Source organism: Xenopus laevis, chromosome 6L (genome assembly GCF_017654675.1).
Source record: "Xenopus laevis strain J_2021 chromosome 6L, Xenopus_laevis_v10.1, whole genome shotgun sequence".
Lineage (NCBI taxonomy): Eukaryota > Metazoa > Chordata > Amphibia > Anura > Pipidae > Xenopus > Xenopus laevis.
Genome location: NC_054381.1, coordinates 28311488 through 28336435, shown reverse-complemented (window position 1 = coordinate 28336435; position 24948 = coordinate 28311488). Strand labels below are relative to the sequence as shown.

General features: G+C 37.1%; 1 protein-coding gene across 1 annotated transcript in view; it reads right to left on the bottom strand.

Moving 5' to 3' along the window:
- LOC108718474 (cubilin) overlaps positions 1-24948 on the bottom strand; it is a 129301-nt gene that overhangs the window by 24739 nt on the left and 79614 nt on the right. Inside the window, exons 37-57 of the mRNA XM_041565871.1 lie at positions 23762-23967; positions 22726-22907; positions 21542-21737; positions 20370-20567; positions 19178-19324; positions 18621-18811; positions 17152-17335; positions 15969-16143; positions 15411-15589; positions 14921-15130; positions 13926-14066; positions 13664-13845; positions 12616-12787; positions 11322-11528; positions 9584-9733; positions 8237-8358; positions 6665-6890; positions 4570-4757; positions 3715-3862; positions 1877-2026; positions 8-190 (exon numbers count right to left, since the gene is read on the bottom strand). Of these exons, the coding sequence (XP_041421805.1) occupies positions 8-190; positions 1877-2026; positions 3715-3862; positions 4570-4757; positions 6665-6890; positions 8237-8358; positions 9584-9733; positions 11322-11528; positions 12616-12787; positions 13664-13845; positions 13926-14066; positions 14921-15130; positions 15411-15589; positions 15969-16143; positions 17152-17335; positions 18621-18811; positions 19178-19324; positions 20370-20567; positions 21542-21737; positions 22726-22907; positions 23762-23967 (3737 nt within the window). The remainder of the gene's footprint in view (positions 1-7; positions 191-1876; positions 2027-3714; positions 3863-4569; positions 4758-6664; positions 6891-8236; positions 8359-9583; positions 9734-11321; positions 11529-12615; positions 12788-13663; positions 13846-13925; positions 14067-14920; positions 15131-15410; positions 15590-15968; positions 16144-17151; positions 17336-18620; positions 18812-19177; positions 19325-20369; positions 20568-21541; positions 21738-22725; positions 22908-23761; positions 23968-24948) is intronic.

The following is a 24948-nucleotide window of genomic DNA, read 5'->3' as shown; positions in this document are numbered from 1 at the left end:
AACTCACGGATCACTCTGTAGGTTGCCTTAAACCCATGCATGTTTGTATTTGAATCCGTGTAGAAATTGAGTGACATTGACCCTCTTGCACTAATAGGCGCTGGGACAGAGGCTCCACAGAGATTCGCCAATGGGGATGCCCTCTCACCACCAACGATTTTTAGTCCGTCTTTGCTGCACGATGCGCTTGCTGCAAGGGAAAACAATACTGCGTTGTACTTTTCTTGTAGTAGAGAAAAGGTATATTAACACAAATATTCAAGTCTAAATACTGACCTAAACTGGGTGATTGATTTCAAAGTTTACCTTAAATTGCTGGGTCTCAACCACCACCACTGGATTTAGATTTATCATAGCCACAGCATTATCTGAGCAGGTTCAGAAGCTATCATGGGTGTCCGCTGCAAAATTTTCAGGAGGGTGCAAGTAAGCTAATATAACTTAGGGTGGCATCCCACTGAAGATGAACCAGTTCATGACAATGCATAAGATTAAGGCTTGCCTTGGGGTAGGAAGTATAAAAAAACATTTGTGTTGCTGGGAATTAAATTTACAAACAATTTCTTGGAACTAGCTTGAGACTCAGGGTGGGGCAACTGCCCCCTCTTGCCCCCTTCTGCGGACACCCATGGAAGCTATGTCAGGTTATCATTATCGTTTATGCAACGATCTGTAGCATAAAGCTTTGCACACTGAAATGAATGAGTAAATGTGTGGCTACTGTCAGGAGACAGCAGTAAGTATAATGGGTTTGTAGTAATTATCATTGTTTTAGTACATAGGATTTCTTTGAAAATGTTCCTGGTCACTGTAGTGAGAGTATTATACACTGACTAGGGTTGAAAAATAAAATCAAACCTATTGTTTAAATTCAAGGATAGAAGAAGGGGGAACTTTTGACATAAATGGTACATTCTTGTTGCATTATGGAAGCAAATAGCCCCTGGCTTCCCCCTTATCAAACATATGTAGTGTATCAGAAGGAATGTCTGATCTAGCACATTCTTCTGTGTGTGATGAAAGACAGTGTGCTGCTAAATTGGGGGTTGCTTAGGAAATGTAGATATTGTTATATCTAACCAAAGAAGTAATTTATCATGCAAAAACAGAAATGTAACATTCAAGTTAAAGGAGAACTAAACTCTAACTAAAGAAGTACTGTAGGCTAGAAATGTTGTACATTATGTTTTGGGCTTCTGTACCAGTCCAAGGCAACCACAGCCCTTTAGCAGTAAAGATCTGTGTCTCCAAAGATGCCCCAGTAGCTCCCCATCTTCTTTTCTGCTGATTCACTGCACATGCTCTGTGCTGCTGTCACTTACGTCACAATATAAGGCTGATTAATAATTAGATAAACAGTACAGCTCAAAAAACAGTGCAACTAGCATCATAATTCAATAATTAGCCCTCCTTTTCTGCTTGATAATTTGCGACAACCCCTAAGCTTAGCTTCTCAACAGCTGCTCAGAGCCCACTGAGCATGTGAGTGTCACAGACACTTTCCAAGATGGTGACCCCCTGTGACAAGTTTGAAGTCCTGGATCATTGCTGCTATTGAGAAGGTGAAACTTTAGGCTGGTGCAATAAGTCCAGTATATAAAATATGACATTTTTATCCATATTCTTTTTTTAGGATTTAGTTCTCCTTTAAACCATTACGCATTTATTTTAAACAGCCAATCAAAATACTCTGATATAATACCCATTCATCTAAAGAAGATCATTTTTATGCGCATACAGTTCAAGGTTCAAGATTCAAGAAAAATCACACCCTATATACAATGTCACTCTTTTACTTTTTACTACAGTTGGTTTTTTAACATTTTTTGAACCATGCACACAATGAAAAAGGACAACCAAACTCTTTTTGACTTACATTCAATTTCAAAATTCTGAAAAGACAGGACAATGAACATATTAGCTTCAGCGTGAATGGTATAGTTGCAACTCAAATTGCTCCTGTATATATTTGGGTAATTGGGAGACACAATTCGCCCAAATGAATCTGTGAAGTTGGCACCACATTCTGGAAAAAGAAAAAAAGTTGTTAGTTTATATATGTTTTCTACATTTAGCTGATGGCTATTTGTATGCTTTAATAGCATTATATACGAAAGAAGCTCACGATTCAGTGAATTCTTTGTTGAACACAAAACACAAAAAAATTATACTGCCTTTTGGGGTGGATTTAGCTGTGTGACATCATGTTTGGACAGCATTGGATGATTAAGACAGAGTGAATTGTTTGCATGTTTTTTTTCCTTTTTAAAGGGATACTGTCATGGGAAAAAAAAAACATTTTTTTTCAAAATGAATCAGTTAATAGGGCTGCTCCAGCAGAATTCTGCACTGAAATCCATTTCTCCAAAGAGCAAACAGATTTTTTTTTTTATATTCAATTTTGAAATCTGACATGGGGCTAGACATTTTGTCAATTTCCCAGCTGCCCCCAGTCATGTAACTTGTGCTCTGATAAACTTCAATTACTCTTTACTGCTGTACTGCAAGTTAGAGTGATATCACCCCCCTCCCTTTCCCTCCCAGCAGCCCAACAAAAGAACAATGGGAAGGTAACCAGATAACAGCTCCCTAACACAATATAACAGCTGCCTGGTAGATCTAAGAACAACACTCAATAGTAAAAACCCATGTCCCACTGAGACTCCTTCAGTTACATTGAGAAGGAAAAACAGCAGCCTGCCAGAAAGCATTTCTCTCCTAAAGTGCAGGCACAAGTCACATGACCAGGGGCAGCTGGGAAATTGACAAAATGTCTATCCCCATGTCAGATTTTAAAATTGAATATAAAAAAATCTGTTTGCTCTTTTGATAAATGGATTTCAGTGCAGAATTCTGCTGGAGTAGCACTATTAACTGATGCGTTTTGAAAAAAACATGTTTTCCAATGACAGGATCCCTTTAAGCCCCTTTTGTGTTTTTTCTCCCGCATAGCACATACTAACATTTACAAAGGTAAATAAAATGGCAAAAGCTGAACATGGTCTTGAGAAATCTGGGATTGTACTATATTGTCCACAAAAGCTGTACAGGTGTAAACGATGAAATTGCCATGAAACTGTCTTTGCACAACAAGCAACTCCAAAAGCATCACTTAGCAAATATTTTTTTTTCCCGCCGCCAATGTTGTGAAGTAGCTCAAACGCAGAGTGTGTACACACATGTATATACAGTATTCACAATTTGCAATTGTGCCTTATTTTAAAAGCTCTTAAAAAGGGCAATCGAATCACAATTAAAAATGTGGAATTATGTTTGCACATTAAATACACCAGTTTTGTCCAGTTTGATAAATATACACACACGCAGGGCAGATATGTTCTCCGTGTGGATCATTCTGTACTGAGCAAAGTTTATAAATAAGCCCCATTCTCTGTGCATGCATTGTGGATATCTCACACAAACAGTTATTCCTTGTCGTTTCAGGGAGAATTACTTTCTCTGTACATATATCATATACCTATTTTTTATACAGATGTTATTTGAAGAATATTTTTATTTATAGGGAATACAGATAATCTAATGTTGATGGGAGCAGACATTTAAGATGAATTAAACTGTGTGATCATGTCCAAATCCAAACACTGCATTCGGATATTTGAAGATATTTGAAGGGCTGTAAGATATCACAAATGTAGAAATATCTTATGGTCTTGTGGAACGCCTATCATATAATAACTGTAGGATATTACTTACTGCTGATAAATGAGGCAAAGAAACCACTTCCTGGCGTGTCTTGTGACTGGAACGTTACTGTAATCACACTTCTTGGAGAAATAACAGGGGCCGGAGCAGTGTCTCCACAACCTGTAGCCAACAATTCAACCTCAGCACCACTCCATACCTACAGTAACAGTTTATAGAAGAACATCAGATAAGGCATACTATAAAGCTATAAGGCAGGGCAATTAGAGTTGATATAAAAAATGATAAGGCGAAACTATGAAAGTCCAGGGGGCACATTTACTTAGCTGGAGTGAAGGAATAGAATAAAAAATACTTCGAATTTCAAAGTATTTTTTTGGCTACTTCGACCATCGAATTGGCTACTTCAACCTTCGACTACGACTTCGAATTGAACGATTCAAACTAAAAATCGTTCGACTTTTGGATAGTCAAAGTACTGTCTCTTTAAAAAAACTTCGACCACCTACTTCGCCACCTAAAACCTACCGAGCACCAATGTTAGCCTATGGGGAAGGTCCCCATAAGCTTTCTAAGCTTTTTTTGATCGAAGGAAAAACGTTCTATCGATGGATTAAAATCCTTCGAATTGTACGAACGAAGGAAATGCGGTAAATCCTTCGATATTCGAAGTCGAAGGATTTTACTTCGACGGTCGAATATCGAGGGTTAATTAACCCTCGATATTCGACCCATAGTAAATGTGACCCATGGTATATATTCAGAATATAGCAACAATTTGGCCACCTATTTTGCAACAGATTCGTTATTTCGGAGAATCCAACTAAGGTATATGTAGCCTAAGTCATGTAATGTAATCAATTTCTACATGTTTATACAACATGGATTTTTTCTTCCAAAACAAACCTTAACATAGCTTCTTTCACAATGTCCATTTTCATCTGGGATATGAAAGTTATTATTGAATGACAATTCATAATGGCCGCTCTCATGTGTCTCTATTGTCCAGGTACATCGACTATTGAGTGGAAAGTGCTGAGGCCAACCAGGAGATTTGATGTTACCACTATCAGCATGAACGTGTCCCCCACAGCCTAAAAGGAATTAACAACACAACAAGAAATTTTACAAAAAAAATATGTTTATGCTAGTAAAGAGCAAGAATATGAATACAGTAACTAATATTTTAGTAAGGAATTTGAGGATAAAAATAAAATAATCCCCGGGGAATGCTGGTCTCTTTATGTGTTTGCTCTGTGGAATCTCTCTGGCCAGGATCCAAGTCTGGCTATTCACATCCAGAAACAAAACATTTCAGCAACGATTTTCTCTCTATATTAAAAAGATAGTCATCTTTTTTCCTATTTAAACATTAAATGGCAAATATTAAATAGTACATACAATTGTACATAAATAGTACATACATTAAGAGGCAGATTTATTGCTATTTGAGTTGGTGAAAAAAAACGCAGACGTAGGGGAATAAAGTTGACAAAACTTTTTTTCTCAAGTGCTAGTTTATGTTTTAAAAAAATTATTCCTGTGTGGTTTTTTTTTCGTGCAAAAATAGTCACATGCCAGCAGGAAATACATTGCCCCATTCATTTTTCAATGAGGCTGAAAATCTCAAATGTTTTAATTAACTGGGATAATACAGATATGGGACCTGTTATCAAGAATGCTCTTGACCTGGGGTTTTCGGGATAACGGATCTTTCCATAAATTGGATCTCCATACCTTAAGTTTTCTAGAAAATATTTAAACATTAAATAAACACAACAGGATTGTTTGCCCACCAATAAGGATTAATTATATTTTAGCTGGGATTAAATAGGGATGCACCGAATCCAGGATTCGGTTCGGGATTCGGCCTTTTTCAGCAGGATTCGGATTCGGCAGAATCCTTGTATCAGGCCGAATCCTAATTTGCATATGTAAATTAAGGGCAGGTAGGGAAATCACGTGACTTTTTGTCACAAATGAAGAATTTTTCCACTTTTTCCTTTCCTACCCCTAATTTGCATATGCAAATTAGAGTTCGGATTCAGTTCGGTATTCAGCCGAATCTTTCACGAAGGATTCAGGGATTCGGCCGAATCTCAAATAGTGGATTAGGTACAGGTACTGTTTTGTTATTACAGAGAAAAAGGAAATATGTTTTAATTATTGTATTTGATTAAAATGGAGTCTATGAGAGGCAGCCTTCCTGTAATTCGCAACTTTCTGGATAATGGGTTTTACGGATAATGGATCCTATACCTGTATTATTATTATTTGTATTAAGTCATAAAACCTTGGTTTAAACAAAAGTGTCCAGTACTACAAAGTAGAGTAGGTACTCAAAGAAGGTCAGGCATTGTAAATGAATTGTAGCTAGGAAGAAGCAAAATACATGCTTAGGTATTTTATGCTCCAAGACACTAAGGGGGTTATTTAGTAAACTCCGAATGCAAAAATCACGAAAAACTCGTGATTTTTTTTTATAAAATCTGACTTTTTAAGAATTTTTCGGAATTTATTAATGAGAAAAGTCCGAATATGAAAATCCGGCATCTCAGACCTGTTGATATAAGTCAGTGGGAGAAGTCCCAATGATTTTTTGATGTGTGTTGGGTTTTTGGCAATACCCCGAAGTTTTCTGAGTTTTCGGGTGAAAAATCTGGAAAATCAGATTTTTCACGTTTGTTTCGGATTTTTTCCCGCAAACAAAATTTTCGGGAAAGTGAATAAATAAATAAGCCCAAAGAACCCGTGGCGGATTTGGTTGGAGTTTTTTTCAGAAAATATTGAGATAAGTTCAGACTTTGATAAATAACCCCCTAAATCACAGGCATACTGTATGTAAGTGCCTTGGAGCAAACAGAACTTTGACCATTTTCATTGTGTTTTATGCTTGTCAATTATAGTAGTCGTTTACTTATTATTATGAAATCTATCATTTCACATGTGCACTAAAATAAAAAGCAGCTCATGGTCGACTCCTGACCTAGTTACCAGTTACCTAGAGAGTCTGAGGTCCAGTTGGCATAAAATCCTCCTCCGTGCAGTGTACCATCAGAGTTGAAAATCACCAAAAGCTTGTTGGATCCTGACTGAACAGTTCCAGGAGATGTTGTCCCACAGAACTGTCCTATCAGTGGGGATCCTGGGCTGCCACCATTCACAATCGTAACCGAGTCCCAACGGCAAATTTGGTGGTTTTCAATATCGAAATGTACAAAGGAAAGCTAAGGAGAGAAGACAATGTGTGAGAAAAAATAAGTCTGTTTCCCCTTGCAAAATAATGCAGCACAAACACAAGTTAGCATTTTTAGTTTATGTTATTTTTAATGTGAAAATGTCCCCAAATATATTTAGCAGTTTAAGGTATCCGCTGGAGGTGTAACTGGTATAAACTTAAAGGGATACTGTCATGGGAAAATCAGTTAATAGTGCTGTTCCAGCAGAATTCTGCGCTGAAATCCATTTCTCAAAAGAGCAAACAGATTTTTTTATATTTAATTTTAAAATCTGACATGGGGCTAGACATTTTGTCAATTTCCCAGCTGCCCCAAGTCATGTGACGTGTGCCTGCACTTCAGGAGAGAAATGCTTTCTGGCAGGCTGCTGTTTTTCCTTCTCAATGTAACTGAATGTGTCTTAGTGGGACTTGGGTTTTTACTATTGAGTGCTGTTCTTCAGGCAGCAGGATCTACCAGGCAGCTGTTATCTTGTGTTAGGGAGCTGCTATCTGGTTACCTTCCCATTGTTCTTTTGTTTGGCTGCTGGGGGGAAAAAGGGAGGGGGGGTGATATCACTCTAACTTGCAGTACAGCAGTAAAGAGTGATTTAAGTTTATCAGAGCACAAGTCACATGACCAGGGGCAGCTGGGAAATTGACATTATGTCTAGCCCCATGTTAGATTTCAAAATTGAATATAAAAAAATCTGTTGCTCTTTTGAGAAATGGATTTCAGTGCAGAATTCTGCTGGAGCAACACTATTAACTGATTCATTTTGAAAAAAAATTTTTTTCCCATGACAGTATCCCTTTAACCAGGCCAGTGTGTTTGCTTGCATGACCTATATTTGCACAAGTTGTCAGGCATTAACACCAAATCACTTGAGAATTCAGCTAGAGGGGGGTGCTGGTGTACCAAGGATACATTGTGCTATGACATACAGGCCACATACTAACAGCGTCATATATATATATATATATATAACATTTTAAAAATATCAATTAGCTGTTTCTGTTTCTTTTTCAGTCCTCTGTGCATTTTGTTCTGATGCATTACAGCAGTGTCGGACTGGGACACCAGGGGCCCACCAAAGAACCATAGACCAGGGGCCCACTCTCAGTACTATTATTCTTCCTCTCCTCACTCAACCTCTGTTCTCCTAGTCTCTATTCTTTACATACTATAATCTATTATTCCATCTATTTAGCCTTTTTTTTCTAAAAGAAATAGGAAATGGCCATGACATAGGCCAAATCTTTAGCAGCACAAGGGCCCCCTGACACCTGGGCCCACCGGGAGTTTCCCTGGTATCCCTGGGGGCCAGTCCAACACTGCATTACAGTAATACTTACAGTTATAATATGTCCTTCTGGAGCTTGTAAAAGCCAGGCACAGTGGCTCATACCATTGTAAGGAGCTGGGAAGTTAGGGCTTGCAATAACTCCATATTCTCCAGCTTGTATTCCACCACATTCTGGAAAATGACACAGAAGAAGGGCACCATAATGATATGCCACGAAATGCCTCAAATGTAATTATACAAGGTTTTGATTTATATACTTGACAGTACTATTTGACATAACCAATTTAAACAAGGCACCCCTGAGTTATTGTAAGATATTGTAAAATGAAAATACAAATAAAGGCTCTTGCAATAGTGGTGTTATTCTCTAGTCAAGTAAAACAAACTGCATCTACATTATGATGATGATCTGATCTGCAGTCACCTTAGCACAAATAGGATTATCTGGACTATAGTACTCATTACTACAAAAAACTCAAGTTTTTATTCTTAGGGATCATGATTAAGACAAACAAATACATATACAGTATGTATATGTATATATAAATAAATATAGGGGTACATTCCAGACTACCTAGAACATTTAAAAATGAAGAATAATAAAGCCTTCAGTCTTTGCTTCCATGCACTAATTTGACATGGATTATCATGAAGCCGCATTTGCTGTCCTGTGGTGCCCCCCCCAGTTGTATGAAATAAATATATGTTATTGCATAATTAATATCAAGAAGTACAGGTATGGGACCTATTATCCAGAATGCTTTGGACCTGGGGATTTCCAGACAATGGATATTTCCATAATTTGCATCTTCATACCTTAAGTCTACTAGAAAATCATGTAAACATTAAATAAACTCAATAGGCTGGTTTTACTTCCAATAATTATATCTTAGTTTGGATTAAGTACAAGGTACTGTTTTATCATTACAGAGAAATAGGAAAATTTTTTAGAAATGTGGATTATTTCGATAAATTGGAATCTATGGGAGATGACCATTCCGTAATATATAATGGGTTTCCTGATAACGGATCCCATAAGTGTAAGAGTGTGTTAAAATACCTATCTTAAACTGTGTGATAACACGGAATATACACTTTTACCAAAGACAGTGTTTAGCGCTGAGGACTATTATGAGTTCTGCAGCCCAGGGCAAAAGAGTTTCCAACTGTATCTGACTCTGGGCCCAGGTTACCACTTCATTTCTAACAGCAAAAATACCAACGTACTGACTAATATGTCATGAGAGTGAATGCTTTGGGCTTTAGATATGCATATAGCCCCAACTCACGCAATATGTCACATGCATAACATAATATTTCTAATAAATGCACAGCAATTATATATGCATTATATATTATAGAATTATATGCATATTCTGTTCTACTAACACCTTACCTGTAAAGGAGTAACTGGCATTAAAGCCAATATTTTCCACTTCTGCATTACTCACGAAGCGAACCCAGATCTGAGATGCAACAAGAGCCAGTGGGACTGAAGGAGTATTACGCCCACATAGCCGGCTTATTAATTCCCCATCAGCATTATCTATAAAAAGAACAGGGCATTATTCTTATACATTCTTTTAGTGACAAATGTTTGATTTCATACAATAAACAACGATATGAGTAACTATCAAAGAGAACAATCCCTGGATGCCTGAAAGTTCAAATTCCTGGTTTACAATTTGGACATTTTATAGCAACTGCAAATTGATGTTGATCAACAATGAGATCCTAAGCTACATTTACCACTAGTGGGTGCAGCTCTGGGTGTCATACATGTACAAATGTGATGCTCATAATGATGTAGATACAACTTGTGTGACATATGCAAAAGGCTAAATTTCTGCCCTTGCATTATCGTATTCCTTGTGGCTAGTGGTGGATGAGATGACAATGGAGTTCACGAGAAAAACGCTGCATTGTGGGGGGGGGGATCAATTTGCACCAAAATTTTCCATCCAGATTTTGTTTACAGATAGTAAATGGACTACATCTTCACCTATCCCTATTTTAGTACTGTAAATGGGTGTCATGGCTAATGGCTTTGATTAAATACTGTGAAGTGTAGGCATCTCAAAATAAAAAAAAAGGGATATAAATAAAACAAATTAAAGTAACAGATCAAACCACTAATACGTACTTGGACCTCAAATTTACAAACACACAGTTACTTTGAAATACTAAGCCCAAATTACTGAGCCAAGTATTATTTGCTAGTACTGGGAAAAGTAATTCATAGCAGGTGTTTGTATGAGAGAGAGAGTCAGGGATACTCCCTTTTACTAATAAATAACAGCTTCAACTGGATTTCATAAAAGAAGAACAGTAGAAAGTATAGCAAATAGTGCATTGCTAGAAGAAAGATTTTTAAAAAAATACGTTTACCTGAAAAGTAAAACCTGCCTTTAACAATCACAATGTGTTGTAGAGGCTATATTGTACGGGAAGGATGCAGCCATACACAGGCCAGATGTGGATCGGACAGGACTAAAAATTCCGTCGGATCGCGTCCACATCTGTTCGTTGATGCAGTCCCGCGATCCGCCCCCCCGTTACCCGACGTTATGATCCGATCGTTGGGCCCTAGGGTCCACGATCAGATCAGCCCAATATCGCCCACCTCAAGGTGGGCATATCGGGGAGAGATCCACATTGCCTCTATCAGTGTATGGCCACCTTAAGGCAACTATCACAAAAGGAACCTGTCTACATCCAACCCATGGTACTTACTGTAGTGTGCCATTGGCAGAGGGTTCCCATAGATTAGGCTGGACACAACCTGCCTGCTGCTGAAGCTATATTGATATCTGTGGATTTCAGGTAAAGAGAAGCCAAGTGCCCCTTGCTAGTTTATATAGGGAGTTTAGACTACCTTGTAGAAGAAACCATCTGATCTAAGCTTGCAAAACATTCTTCAGTTACGATTTAAAGTCATCTAATTGATCTTGAGACTGATTGCTAGGGGAGTAATGAATTTAACTTAGCATCAGATTTTCCAAAGGTTGGAAACCGTTTCTAAGACTTCAGTTGAACAAATGAGCTTTTCATAAATCTTCCACTATGAAGTTATTCTCTTCTTGTGAGTTGTCAACCTGAGGGAGGGAGGACATGAAACAGTGCATGGTACTCACCAATACGCAACTCAATAAAGTCATGTTGACAGTTCTGATGATTTTCCAACTGCAATCTTTCAAATGAGATAAAAGTGGTAGAATTGTCGGTGTTTGGATTTTGAATAATCCATTCGCAGTTCAGATTTTTGGTGTAATTGCTGACTTGATCGTAACCAGGAGATGAAAAAAGTCCTCCGGAGGGATTAGCCAGTACAGCTCCACAGGCTGCAAGACAAGTCCACCCACAGTTTTAGTAAAGATATAGGGGCAAATTCACTAAGCGCCGAAGTGCAGAACGCTAGCGTTACTTCGCTAGCGTTTGGCATTTTCGTTACTGCGCAAATTCACTAACGAACGCTGGCGTAGATTCGCTAGTGTTACTTCGCACCCTTACGCCTGGCGAATTTTCGCTACGGACGTAACTACGCAAATTCACTAACGCGCGCAGTGTACTGAACGCTACCTTTTACGCTAGACTTCCTTCGCCACCCTAGACCAGGCGAAGCGCAATAGAGTAGATAGAGATTGCTTCACAAAAAGTCAAAATTTTTTCTAAGTCCCAAAAAACTCTGGCGTGTTTTCTACATTATGGGTGATAGGCTGAAAAAGATCAAAATTTTTTTGGGGCTCCCCTCCTTCCCTCCTACATTTCCTGACTCATGGCAACTTACCTATACAGTGGGCACATGTGTAGGGCAAAATAAAATTTTTATTTGATGTTTTGAAGGTTTCCCAGGCATTTGTAGTGATTCTACGTATTCCTCCATTGAAATTTGAATTTGGCGCCGTATGCAAATTAACCATCGCTAGCGTAACTTCGCTTCGCTTAGCGAATCAACGCTAGCGCAACTTCGCAACCTTACGCTACCCCTGAGCGCAACTTCGGATTTTAGTGAATTTGCGAAGCGCTGGCGAAACTACGCCTGGCGAAGTGTGGAGAAGTGCAGCGAAGTTACGCCTTGCGCAACTACGAATCTTAGTGAATTTGCCCCATACTGTTTAATCTGTTTACAGCAGCACACACTTTATTTCAATAGTATGTCACTTAGGGCAGTATGGTGGCACTTCTGAATTGAGCTGAGGTATTGAATTAAATTTTGTCTTGGGCATTATTTGCAAGGAGTTGGTATCATGAATGATTAAGTGCTGGGTAAGCATGAAACACATTAGGTTATTTGTATTGGTTCAATATAGCTATTAATCGATTTGTAATAAAGGTGACTTTTTAATCTTATGTTGTGCAGGAGTTTATGATGAGTAAGTAACTTAATGCAGGACAATGGCACGGATTGTAAATGTATTGTTAACTTACCTGCATCTTCCATTGAACTGAAAGTTGCCAGAAACCCACCACTTGATACAGAACCATCTGTAACAAAGATAACCCTCATTGTGTTGCCAGATGATTTCACTTCTGTATCTGGGGCTACATTGCCACAGAACTTTCTAAGCAAAGGGGACTGGTTCTGATAACCATTGTATACCTAGAATTGAAGAATAAACCAGGTAAAAAAAATGTGACTGTATTTGTGAAACAAATAAGAAAGCTATTATTATGATGGTTTTCTAAAATGTTAGCAAAGTAGCCAGTGTTACCAAAACTATCACTGGCTCTTTAATCACAGTGTGTGGGCCCAGGTTGTCAGGTTCTCTGGTGGGTCATAGTAGACATGTTTTAACACTGGTAATTCTCAATAGAAACTTTGTAATTTACGCACCTATCATGTTGAGGCTTATAAGAATGACTCTTATACATATTTTTAACATGATAGTGTATTTGGGATTTCAGGAACTTTTCCAGAGAAAGAAAATACTTGTATATAAAGCAAATACTATGTATATACATAAATTGTTTACTTTGTCTGGACTTTTAACAACATCAATAGGATCTTGTTAAAAAATACCTTTATTTTCTTTTGTGGGGCTTTCTGACTCACTTATAAACACGTATTACAGTATCTAACGTATGGTCTTTAACAAAGAGTAAGACATTGTTAGACAATAGAAAAAATCCTGTCTGCCTACACCAGAGCTAATTGTAGACATATTGCAATAATAATCAGAACATCAACAAGAGGTTTTCTGTGCCAATGGGATTTTTTATAATTCTGTTTTTGTAGAGCTAAATTCCATGTTCATTTTATTATGGACCTTCCAAATTGCTTGGCAAATGTTAATTTTAAAATTGTTTTGGCTCCATTTAAATTCCTGTTGCCAACTCAGACTTTGCAATTAATTGCAATTAATGGAGTTATACCAACCAGTTACTTATTGGACCTATGACTGAATGAAGAGCTGTAGTAAAGCAACAGTTGGAGGACAGCTGAACTCTCCAAAAACTAATTTGACATATCACTTACAGCCACATAGTCATAGTCACAGTTCTGTTGGTCTTGGAGTTGTAGATCATTAATGGTGAGAGTGACTCGTCTTCCAGCTGGTACTGTGATTCTCCATTCACATACACGATTGTGAGGGTACAGGTTGGGATAGTTGGGAGAACTTATTGTTCCATAAGAAGCTGTGTAATCTCTACCACATTCTGAAGGAAACAGTAGTAATGTAATGTATATATACATGCAGTATCAAGCATTATACACAAAGTGTCAAGTAAAAACTTACCTTCAGTGCTTGCATCATAGCGAATCCTGAATCCCCTGCCACTCACTGACTCATCACTAACAAACCTGACATAAGCAAAACTGTCGGAAGTGACCAAGTCCCTTGGCACCGTATTGTTGCAGAACACTCCCAGTATTCTTCCTGGGAAAGGACAAAAACACACCAGATTAAGTCTATCATCATCATTTATTTATATAGCGCCGACAAGTTACGCAGTGCTTTTATGGAAATATTGTATTTTTTTTTTGGCAAGTCAGATAAAATAACTAAAAGCTACATACACACCATAGACATCATGAGAATATCAAAACAGGACTGTTATTTGGTAAACCAGCCATGCCCCGCTCTGCGCAATATGCCTGTGCGTTGTACTATGAAAACAATGTTCTAGATCTTTTTTTATATGAAACAGATGAATTAATTGATTTAATATAAAGCACATTATGGGATAAATGTTACATGTGTTTTGCTTAACTTTTCAGCAAGATAATAAAATACAAGGGGCAGATTTATTAAGGGTCAAATTAAAAATTCTAATTCTTAAATTTTTTTTATGGTCAAAATCGACTTGGTAATTATCCAGACTTGACTCGAGTTTTTTTAAAAAAAAATCTAATTAGATTCTAGAGATTTATTATACTCTGGCTCTTTTCGAGCGCGACTATTTGCCACCTAAAACCTGCCGAATTCATGTAAAAGTAAAAGGGAGATGTCCAGTGACCAATTTGGAGATGTTCATAGCCTTCCTGACATTCAAGTTTTTTTCTGAGAAAAAACTCAAATCGAGTTTGGTCGGGTCGGTAAAATTCATCCGAGTTTTAGATATTATTATTTAGATATTATTTTTTTTTAATAAATAACCCCCCAATCGAATTTCGAGTAAAATCAAATTCATTAGTATTAAAAAACTAAAATTCAAAATTCGACCCTTTATAAATATGTCTCTAAAACAATAAGCTGAACACTATACACTATATATTTAGTAGTGATATTACCAGAGGCATTATATTCTCGAATTTCCACAAAGTCTTTAGAACAGTCTGTAGAATTCTGAAGATCCAGGCCTTCAAATTGAATTGTAAGGAAGTGTCCCGTGGGACCAGTGAAGTACCATTCACACAAAGAGTTGTCTGGGTAGTTTTGTGATGGGTATCCTGGGCTCTGAATGATGCCGCTTTGTCCAAAATGTGTTCCTCCACAAGAAGCTGAAACAAGAGGGAGCTAATGCAGGTGCAGATATGATGCTTTTATTGCATTACATTGAAGGCCTGGTTAGATAAACAGGAGCCCAGAATAGGAGGCCCAGATTGGTTACTAGACCTGGTGAAAATGTTGGCTATAAATGGTATTTTTAAATATGGCATTTCCCTTTAAAAGTTTAAGACACTAAACCATGATAAGCACGATGCAATAAGGCTAACAAAATTAATATTCAGGATTGAGTTGAAAATCTTGTTTGTTTCCTAAAAAAATTAGGGTACATACCTACTTTATACATGGCTTTGAACCCTACACGAGGTGTGCCGTTGTCAGTCCTAAACCTCAGGTACATGGCAGTGCCGAGGGATTTGTAAGTGATTGGGAGAGAATTTCCACATAATTTACCAAGTATCCTTTTACTGGTATCTGCACCATCACGTAATTCCAGGTAACTGGAGCTGCAGCTGAATAATGAGAGAGGATTTTTTATTTTATTAACCAGTTCACTCAAAGGTTCATATTTCATGTATCTGAAAATACGACTCTATTAAGCATCCATATTTCTTTATCTCTTTCATCCTTATTTAAGATAAGCCAGCTAATGAGATTCCAAGCAGCAGCGTAGTAAATGTTTATGAGCAAATCAGAAGCAAGAATGTTGTAAGGTACTATGTGAGTATAACAATTATTGTAAATTGCTTCTTGTTGACGCTATATAAATAAATGATGATTGAGACAACAGACCCAGTGGATGCATAGCTGCCCAGGAATAAAGAGATCCTTTAAGTGGCACGACTAATGCAAAGTTTTTCCAATATGTATCATATACAATAATATCAATACTTTTCAGAAGGTTCAATATAAAACTGTTCCTTGAACTCCAGCTCCACGGCCTCTCCATTTGGTACAGTGATGATCCAAATACAGTCAGAATTGGTTGGATAATTCTCTGGGTACTTAGGGGAAGTCACAAATCCAGAAGGATCAGATTCACTTATATAAATACTCCCTCCGCAAGCTAGAGAGAACAGCAACAAGCAAAATGTTATGGTCACACAAATAACCAATGTATAGGTATAAGAATTGCTATGGTTCTATTTGGCTTGCGAATTTAAAAAAAGACATAGACAATATAGACAATATACAGTAGTTGTTTTTTACATGTACATGCATTACAAAATTAAATATAGGTGTTTGTTTTTGGTTCTGTATACTAAATTAAATTAAGATCACACTGGCGGTGGGCATATTATAACTTCCAGGCAATTTCTAAGCAGATAATTAGGTGCCAAGGGATCCCCATAATCAGGGATACCCATAATCAGTTTAACAAAGCTCAAAACCAAGAATGGTAGACCATATGGCACCCACCCACTGCCATCCCACAATATTTTATATTGGACCCTGATACTTCTAAACTAACTGCATACTATCCATACATAAGTAGCTTAAGTTGCTTTCTTTATTTGGCCTTCCACCATAACATCTTTTTGCCTTGTAGCTTTATATCATCAGCTATATTTAACTTCTGCATATTTTAACTTCATCTCAACCATGGTGAAAATGGGAATACACCCCATGTTACATTACCTGAGATCTGTTCAATAGAGAAGAAGGGTAAGGGGTAATATCTACCTGGTAGCACAAAATGTAATTATGTAGCAGATGTAGCAGTCTTTAACTTTAACCAGTGAACCCATATTTAACGGATGACCCGCTCACTGCAGATCAATTCGTGGAAGGGGGTTTAAATAGAAGAAATATGCTCAACCTTTACAGAAATATTTTTTCACATTATTTTAATACTAAATCTATACCAAATACACTAATATTATGGACTATAATAACATTTTGGGGGTATAATTCTTCTGTGTATGGTTTGTGACTTTGGGTTTTCATAACATTGGGTCATGGATCAAGGTTTTACTTCATCTGCAAATGTATCTATACAATAGGTGAAACGTTTAGACCTAAATGGCAGTAGAGAACTTTCAAGCAGCAGAAGAATCAAAATAAAGGACTGTACCCAAACTTAGTGCCTCATATCTTAGTTGAAAGCCTTTGCCCTCGTTGCTGTTGTCAGAAACGAAACGAACAAACATCTCATTGTCAGTTGTGTGCATTGTAGATGGGGCGTTGCTGCCACAGAATTTTCCGTTGCGCGTTGCGGTGCTCAGAGGAGGGGATGAGTCATCAGGACCATTTTTTAACTGGAAAAACATAAATGGCAATTAAATAATGTGCTGGATATTATTTCTGTTTAATTTTATGGGGGGTAAGAGTTGTTAAAATACAGATCTACCGTAACAATGTTTGCATGTAGCACTCCATTTTCACTGGATTTTGTATATGTGTATATACTGAGGTACAACAGTAAAAGTTTGGTCAATTATAACCAAATTTTATAAATTGGTATGGGATCTATTATACTGATTCAGAAAGATCCCAAATATCTCTCTATGAAAACATTATTTTTTGTATTATTTCTTTATGTCTGACCGTGTTAAGACAATGAGGCTCATTTTCTAACATTAAAGAAATTTGCACTTTGACAGAAACCCATAGCAACTTATCAGTGATTAGGTTTTTTTGGAGCCAGGTGCAGGTAGAACAATCAATAAAACACTAACTGCCCAGGTGCACATTTGCCCTTTATTGATAAATGACTCCTAAAGAGTGGTAGGCTTATCTTCTTGTTAAATTTTGTGCAGTTGACATTGCTTTTCTCTCCAAGCAAAATGGCTTTCTACGCAAGTTATTTTTTCTACTTAGCATTAACCTTAATCTATATATTTTGATCTGCACACAGGCTGCAGATGGTATAGGAGCCACTGCCATGTCTTCAGAGCGGGCAATCTATTAATTTGCAATAGAACATCTACCAGTTGCAATATGAAGAGTGGAACCCACTTCCTACCTCCAGCTTTTAAACAGTGACAAGCAGAAAAACTAATTATTGGGAGGTAAAGGACATTAGTATGACTTAGAAAACATGCAACAATTAGAAAAATCAGGGATATTGCACACTAGTGCCAAACATAAGACCAGGACCAAGACCAATGGCAAGAAACATCATATCAACTGCATTGGGTAGCATGCAAAATGCCACATGGCTAACTTGACAATACTTACCCATGCCAGTAAATTGTTCCCACAATGTATGCAAGTGGCTGTGTGCAGGAGGCACGCAGCTAATAGATAGACACTGACCACTGCTAAAAAGCCTTAGAACTTTTTAAAGTCATGGACCAGTTTTGCACCCTGTGCCATATTAATAAATGAGCACTGTTACCTTCTGTCGAGACCAGTGTTGACTTTCCCAGCTATAGATTTAGCATGATACCTATTGAATGTTGCTATAAAAGTATTAATAATAATTAATTGGAAGTAATTTACAGAGTCTGCCCTATTTCAGAGCAACTCACTATTTGTCCTTGTTGCATTAATAAAATATTCCGTCATGTTTCTATGATTTTAAAAAATTTACATACGTACCTCAAGGTAATCCCCAGCGCTGCATGTTGAATCAGTGTTTGGAATCTCAAATGTTTGTTCAAAATGGGCAGCAATAGTAAAGCCACTGGTAACCAGGAAATGCCACGTGCAATTGAGGTTTGCACTGTAGTGCTCAGGATAGTTTGGAGAAGTGATCAATCCTCTGTTTGCATGTAAATATCCACCACAGCCTAGATAAAAACAAATAAAACAGTACATAAGGTTTTACATCTAAAAAGGTTTCAGCAGTCATGACTAGAAAGACAGCATTCTAAAATACTGCAGGACAAGTCCATTATTACATAGCAGAACCACTTAAGGACTTAGTTCTGCTATGATAATTTAGAATTGCTAACATATTAGTGTGTGTGCTAGTGCAGGACTGTCATAGTTTGAGAGTATTGATGCTCTGTAATTTTCTTTGTGAAGGATGTTTGCTAGTGATACATATTCCAAATTATCTGGTGCTCTTAGGTTATAAAATAAAAAAGACAAAATCCAGTAAAAATAGGTCATTGTAGCTAGTGTTCGGTCCTGTGTAGCACTGCAATAATTACTTTTGTGATATGATGCATTAAATCCCGTGCCAGATACAGTACTATCAGTTGTAAATCTAATAAACATGGAATCTCCAGATGATCTGATTGGTCCAGGAACCTCTCTGCCACAAATAACAGCAAGCTGCGGAGAGTTGTTATTGTCACCTGAATAAATAAAAAAAAGAATATTTGCAAAAATTAATATTTCACATTTCCTTGGACTAAATATAATCATAGTTTGCATCAACAATTCCTCTAAATGATGCACTCATAACATTATTATGAACCAAAGATCCAGAGATATTCTATTTTCTTTACTATTGAGTGCTGTTTTTAGATCTACCAGGGAGCTGTTATCTTGTGTTAGGGAGCTGCTATCTGGTTACCTATTGTTCTGTTGTTAGGCTGCTGGGGGAAAAAGGGAGGGGAGATATCACAAAAATTTGCAGTACAGCAGTAAAGAGTGACTGAAGTTTATCAGAGCACAAGTCACATGACTAGGGGCTCCTGGGAAACTAACAATATGTCTAGCCCCATCTTAGACTTCAAAATTATATATAAATAAAATCAGTTTGCTCTTTTGAGAAACGGATTTCTGAACAGAATTCTGCAGGAGCAGCACTATTAACTGATGCGTTTTGAAAAAAACATGTTTTCCCATGACAGTATCCCTTTAAGTAAGTTTGATTAAAAAAAAGATCCAGTCCATTGAGATCAACAATTTGTATTGTTTATGGTTTACTTTGGAAACATTGCATATGGTTAGAGCTACACAAGTCTTCAGAACAGCGGATTTTAATCTCTATGATGCTATAAAACCCAATGGGGTCTAGGAAGGCTGACTGCTCCCCAAAATGAAACATCCTGTCTTCAAGCTTTAATATTGTACCTTCCAACTTCTATAAACACTTGCTTCAGATTTGTGTAGATGCCACATAGTTTAATGGTCATTGTATGAATGATCTATCTATTTATCATACATGCACTACAGTGACCACAAGGTAGAACAACAATGTTTACTGGCCCTCAATAGAGACATAACGTGGATAGGGTAAATAATAGCTCTCTGTATTGAGCATTCCAATGATCCACAGAGATACACTGCCATTTAACAAAACCTGTATTTCATCTACATTCAATAAATATTTTTTTTTCAACTAAGATGACGTTTAAAGAACATTGAAACAAAAATAATATTTAATTGACATACCATCTCTTATGACAAGCTTATCATAATTACAACTACGATGCTTTTCAATATCCACAGACAGAATATTCAGCTCCACTGTTGATCCTGGGGCTTTGATAACCCAAGTGCAGTCGAGGTATCCAATGTAGTTATTTGGCCATCCAGGAGAGAAGAAAAACATAGGTGTATCTCCTGTCCTTAAAATTCCCCCGCAAGCACCTAAAATTGGAGTAAAAAAAGGAAATCTGCTCAGCCTTTGTTTTGTTTTTGAATTTGGTGAATATATGTTTCTGCATCTTTAAAAGGGGACATACTGTATTGTGTGAAAACAAGATTGTTCCAGTGCATTATACTCCGCTAAATAAAGAAGGAGGGTGCTTCAAAAGTATGAGTTTTGGGATTATTGATTGAAAATTTGCCAAAAAACCTACTGTTTCCACCCATCTCTTACACTTCCTACTGCCTACTGTCTCAGGCTGTGCAGGGGTTTGGTTAGTGATTGATTTTTTTTCTTGGAACTAGCTGGAGATGTTAGGGTGGGGCATCTGCCCCCTCTTGCCCCCTTCTGCAGACACCCATGTTTTTAATATATTTCAGTTATAGTTCCAGTGGTACAAAAATGTGATTCATTCAAGGCTTGACGAAGGGCTGATTTAAATACTGAAATGTTGCCTGGGTGTGGCACAAATTCATTACCTTTTTATACCAATTCAGAGTGCTACTGTGGACTTATTCACCCTTTGCATTGGGGATTACAGCGAGCACTGATGCTTCAAATGTGATCCTGGCTGCATTGTTCTACTTTGAGATACTATTTCATTTTGGTAGAGAATAACTAGAGTATTTGTGATAATTCAGTATAGATCATATCAACCAGAATTTGGGCTACAGTTTTATGGATCCTATAGAGATTTGCTACCTCGAATGCAAATCTGGAGCAAGGACTTTCATCTGCCTTTGATTAGTTGTCTTATTTGAGCCACTCTAATACTCAGCATCACCCAAATGTTCTTACTAAAAAGGTGTAGTCTAGTATCCGAGGGTTAGAACATATATTTAAACAGGCAAATTTCACATAGGTCGATTTTATTTTGACACATTTGATTTTCAACAAAACATCTCTATTGAAATCTGCAAGTTTTTTGTTTATCATTTCAGAAATGAATACTAATAGCTTATATTGATAATCCTACCTGGAGCTACTGTAGGGAAATTCTCTGAAAAGTCATCTATGGCAAACCATTCAAGAAGGAATCCTTTCATGTTCAAACTGTTATCGCTCGTGAACTGAACAGTCATTGAACTTCCCGAGGAGAATATGTCAGGAGGTGGAGTTATTCCACAGTATGTGCCAATGACATGATAGTGAGTGTCAGGACCATCATAAATCTGAAATATGAAAGAAATTTGTATTAGTTGAAGTACTGGTATTAATATAATCCATAGCTTTAGTATAATAATTAGGGAAACCCAGCAATTGGAGCAATCTTGGGTTAATACCTAAATAGTGAAACACCTAAAGGTTTGTAAATTCTAGTTATAATGCTGTATTTTCCTATATCTTTGCATATTAATACTCTTGTTTTCTACAACCAATATTTTTTGTGAAAAGTAAAGTATTACTTATGCAATGATTGATCAGATGAAAGGCTAGGCTTTCTGGTAAAAGTTCTAAAGTAAAACCCAATCCAAGGAAGATCCTTGTGTTCATATTTATAATATTTGTTGGCATTATCCATTATCTTTTGTTTAGGTTAAGATATGGCAACTGTTAATAAGGAGTCCAGATGGCACATTGGGGATCATTACTGTGTCTGTGGGTTCTTGTTTACAGTAGCAGGACATGTATATGTGTTACAGTTGGCTAAAATGGTATTTAAATCTTGTGGGAGTGAGTGTTATAGGCATTGGGAATCATTGGGAAACTGTGTTATGAACAATATGTTCTGCAATGAAAGTTTCTTTAAATCTGCAGAGATGTGTGCTTATTTATAAGATGGAATCTGTGCTGCATAATAGGCCACTGGGAAACTGTGAGATGGGGTTAATAGGAGGCTCCTGAGGATGAGTATAATGGAGCCACTGGAATGCTGTGTCATGGGTTTGATTATTGTACCATTTAGTCTAGATGCCATTGTTTTTCCATTAAACTTTTCCTCAAATCTGAGGACTATGCTTGCCCTGTTTTATGAAGAGAAATGTACAAAGTTTGAGGTCTTTACTTTAAGAATCCTATTATCAAGAAACATGCTATAAAGCTATATGTTTAATGAGACAGCTCACACTATACTCTATATTGATGCAAAATCAATTATATGTAAATAGTTCATGTACTGTATAATGTGTTTGAAACATGAAGATTTCATCTTAAACTTACTTTAAGCTTGTCATAGACGCATCCAAAATGTTCTTCAATGTCAATTTCTAGGATTCTGGCTTGAATTATTTGCGAGGCATCTACGTTTATTTTCCATAGATAGTTAGAATGAATTGGGTAATTTCTGGGCCACAGAGGAGAAGCAATTTGGCCACGAGTTCCTCCTAAATTATTTCCAAATACTGACATACAAATTGATATTTAGATTCAAAAAATTAAGCAGGATGGGATCATTGTTGTCGGGGGGGGCAGTTTTGATTGACGAGAACAGAGATAAAGCAGAGATTCTGAACTGTTATTTTTTTTACCTGTCTACACAATTGATGAACCAAGCCCTTCTAAATATTCCCAATTCTATTAATTAAACAAATGATGTATGGTTCATGCAAGGGGAAATTCAAAAGGGACTAGAACATGCAAAGATAAATAAAGGTCTAGGACAAACTGGCATTTATCTCAGTTCTGTGATTGCCAAATCTCTTGACGTTTGGCATGGTGCAGAGATACTGGCAAATTGCTATGTGGTGTGGCTATTCAAAAAGGGATCCCGTTCTCAGCCTCAAAACTATAGGCCGTTAGTCTGATGTCAGTGGTAGAAAAGTTGCAAAGGGGTATTAAGGGACAAAATAGTTTAACCGATCTTGTCAGACAAATTGAATTGCCTTTTATGAGGAGGTGAGCAGGAACCTTGACTACGCAATGGCAGTGGATGTAATCTACTTTAAATCTACAATTAATATAGATATTGGTATATATAGTTTCATTGGGTGTGTGTGCGCTGAGATTCATTTGGAGGGGTTGAACTTGATGGAATTTGGTCTTTTTCAACCCATCTTAACTATGTAACTATTAGTAAGTTAATTATCGTATAGTAATAATAAAGTATAATTTAATTTACACTTATTAATGCAGCCTCGACAATCACTATGTCTGTATAATCACTATGGTTACTATGCTCTGCATCACATCTTTTATTAAATATGCCAAAATATTTTGGTTTCTTAATATACTGATGTAATATTTCTTATATACTTACAGTGTGAGAATGTGGCCTGGAACCCAGAACCACTGAGAGACCCATCTGAGACAAATTTGATCCAAAGTATATGTCCAGTGATGGTTGTAAGGTTACTGGGCAACGTGTCCCCACAAAATCGCCCCATTAATGTTCCTGTTTCATTCCCCTCCCTTATTTCCAGGTAATCATGAAAACAATTGTCACTGTGCTGCATGGAGAAAGTGCTGGGTTTGGGTAGAAAGAAAGAACAATAAGGGAAACTAGGAAAAGTATTGGCAATACATTGCCAAAATGTGAGTTTGGCTCAATATACATGGGAAGAAGATAATTTCTCCAGCAGATCATTGTCTTTTTACTTCCAAAGCGATGAGCAAATTGGGTCTATTACATTAACATTATTCTCTGTTCTCAAAATGCAAAGGTCAGAAAATAACTGGGTTTGGCTCCTAAATTAAGTGCAATAGTCAGGAAATCACTGACTCACAGTTGACCCCTAAATATAAAGTGCAATTTAGCCACACTAAGGGGTATATTAGGAATAGGTGAACATACAATTTCCACAGAGTGCCAGAATAGAATCCCACAGCTCTATATATTTGTATAGACCTTTAGAGTTTTCTTCTGGCAAACTGTCTGTTCGTGCCATGATAAATAGGTTCTTCAGTGTTGCAGAACATTGGAGTAACATTTAATAGCACAGTTAAATGTGCTTGTCTGTGCTTCTTGGTTCTCAGGGATACAGGCTTAATCCAGCAAAACTATATGAAAAGGCAAGTACCAGAAAATTTAATAATTGTGTCCATTTCAATTGAGAAAGGTCTTGTCTTTAATGTCTAGTAACAATTGATGCCTAGAAGATACAACCAGGCAGTTAAAAGCCTATAGCCTAGTAGATCCACCATAATCACAATACATTCACAATGTACATACTTTGATGATAGTAGAGTTGTTTAAGCCTAGTACATCCACCATAATCACAATAAATATCACAATGAACATACTTTGATGATAGTAGAGGCCCTTTAGGTGGATTGCCCTATCCCAATATTTGCTGCCCAGCCAACGAGAATCAATAAATCATTACTTGATTGATTCTCCCTTTGAATGTATGCATGGTGTGTTGCATTCCTTAAAAGAGGGGAGAACACTCACTTCTTAGAAAATGTAATCTTATCTGAAGCTCAACACTACTTTCAGGCAACAGT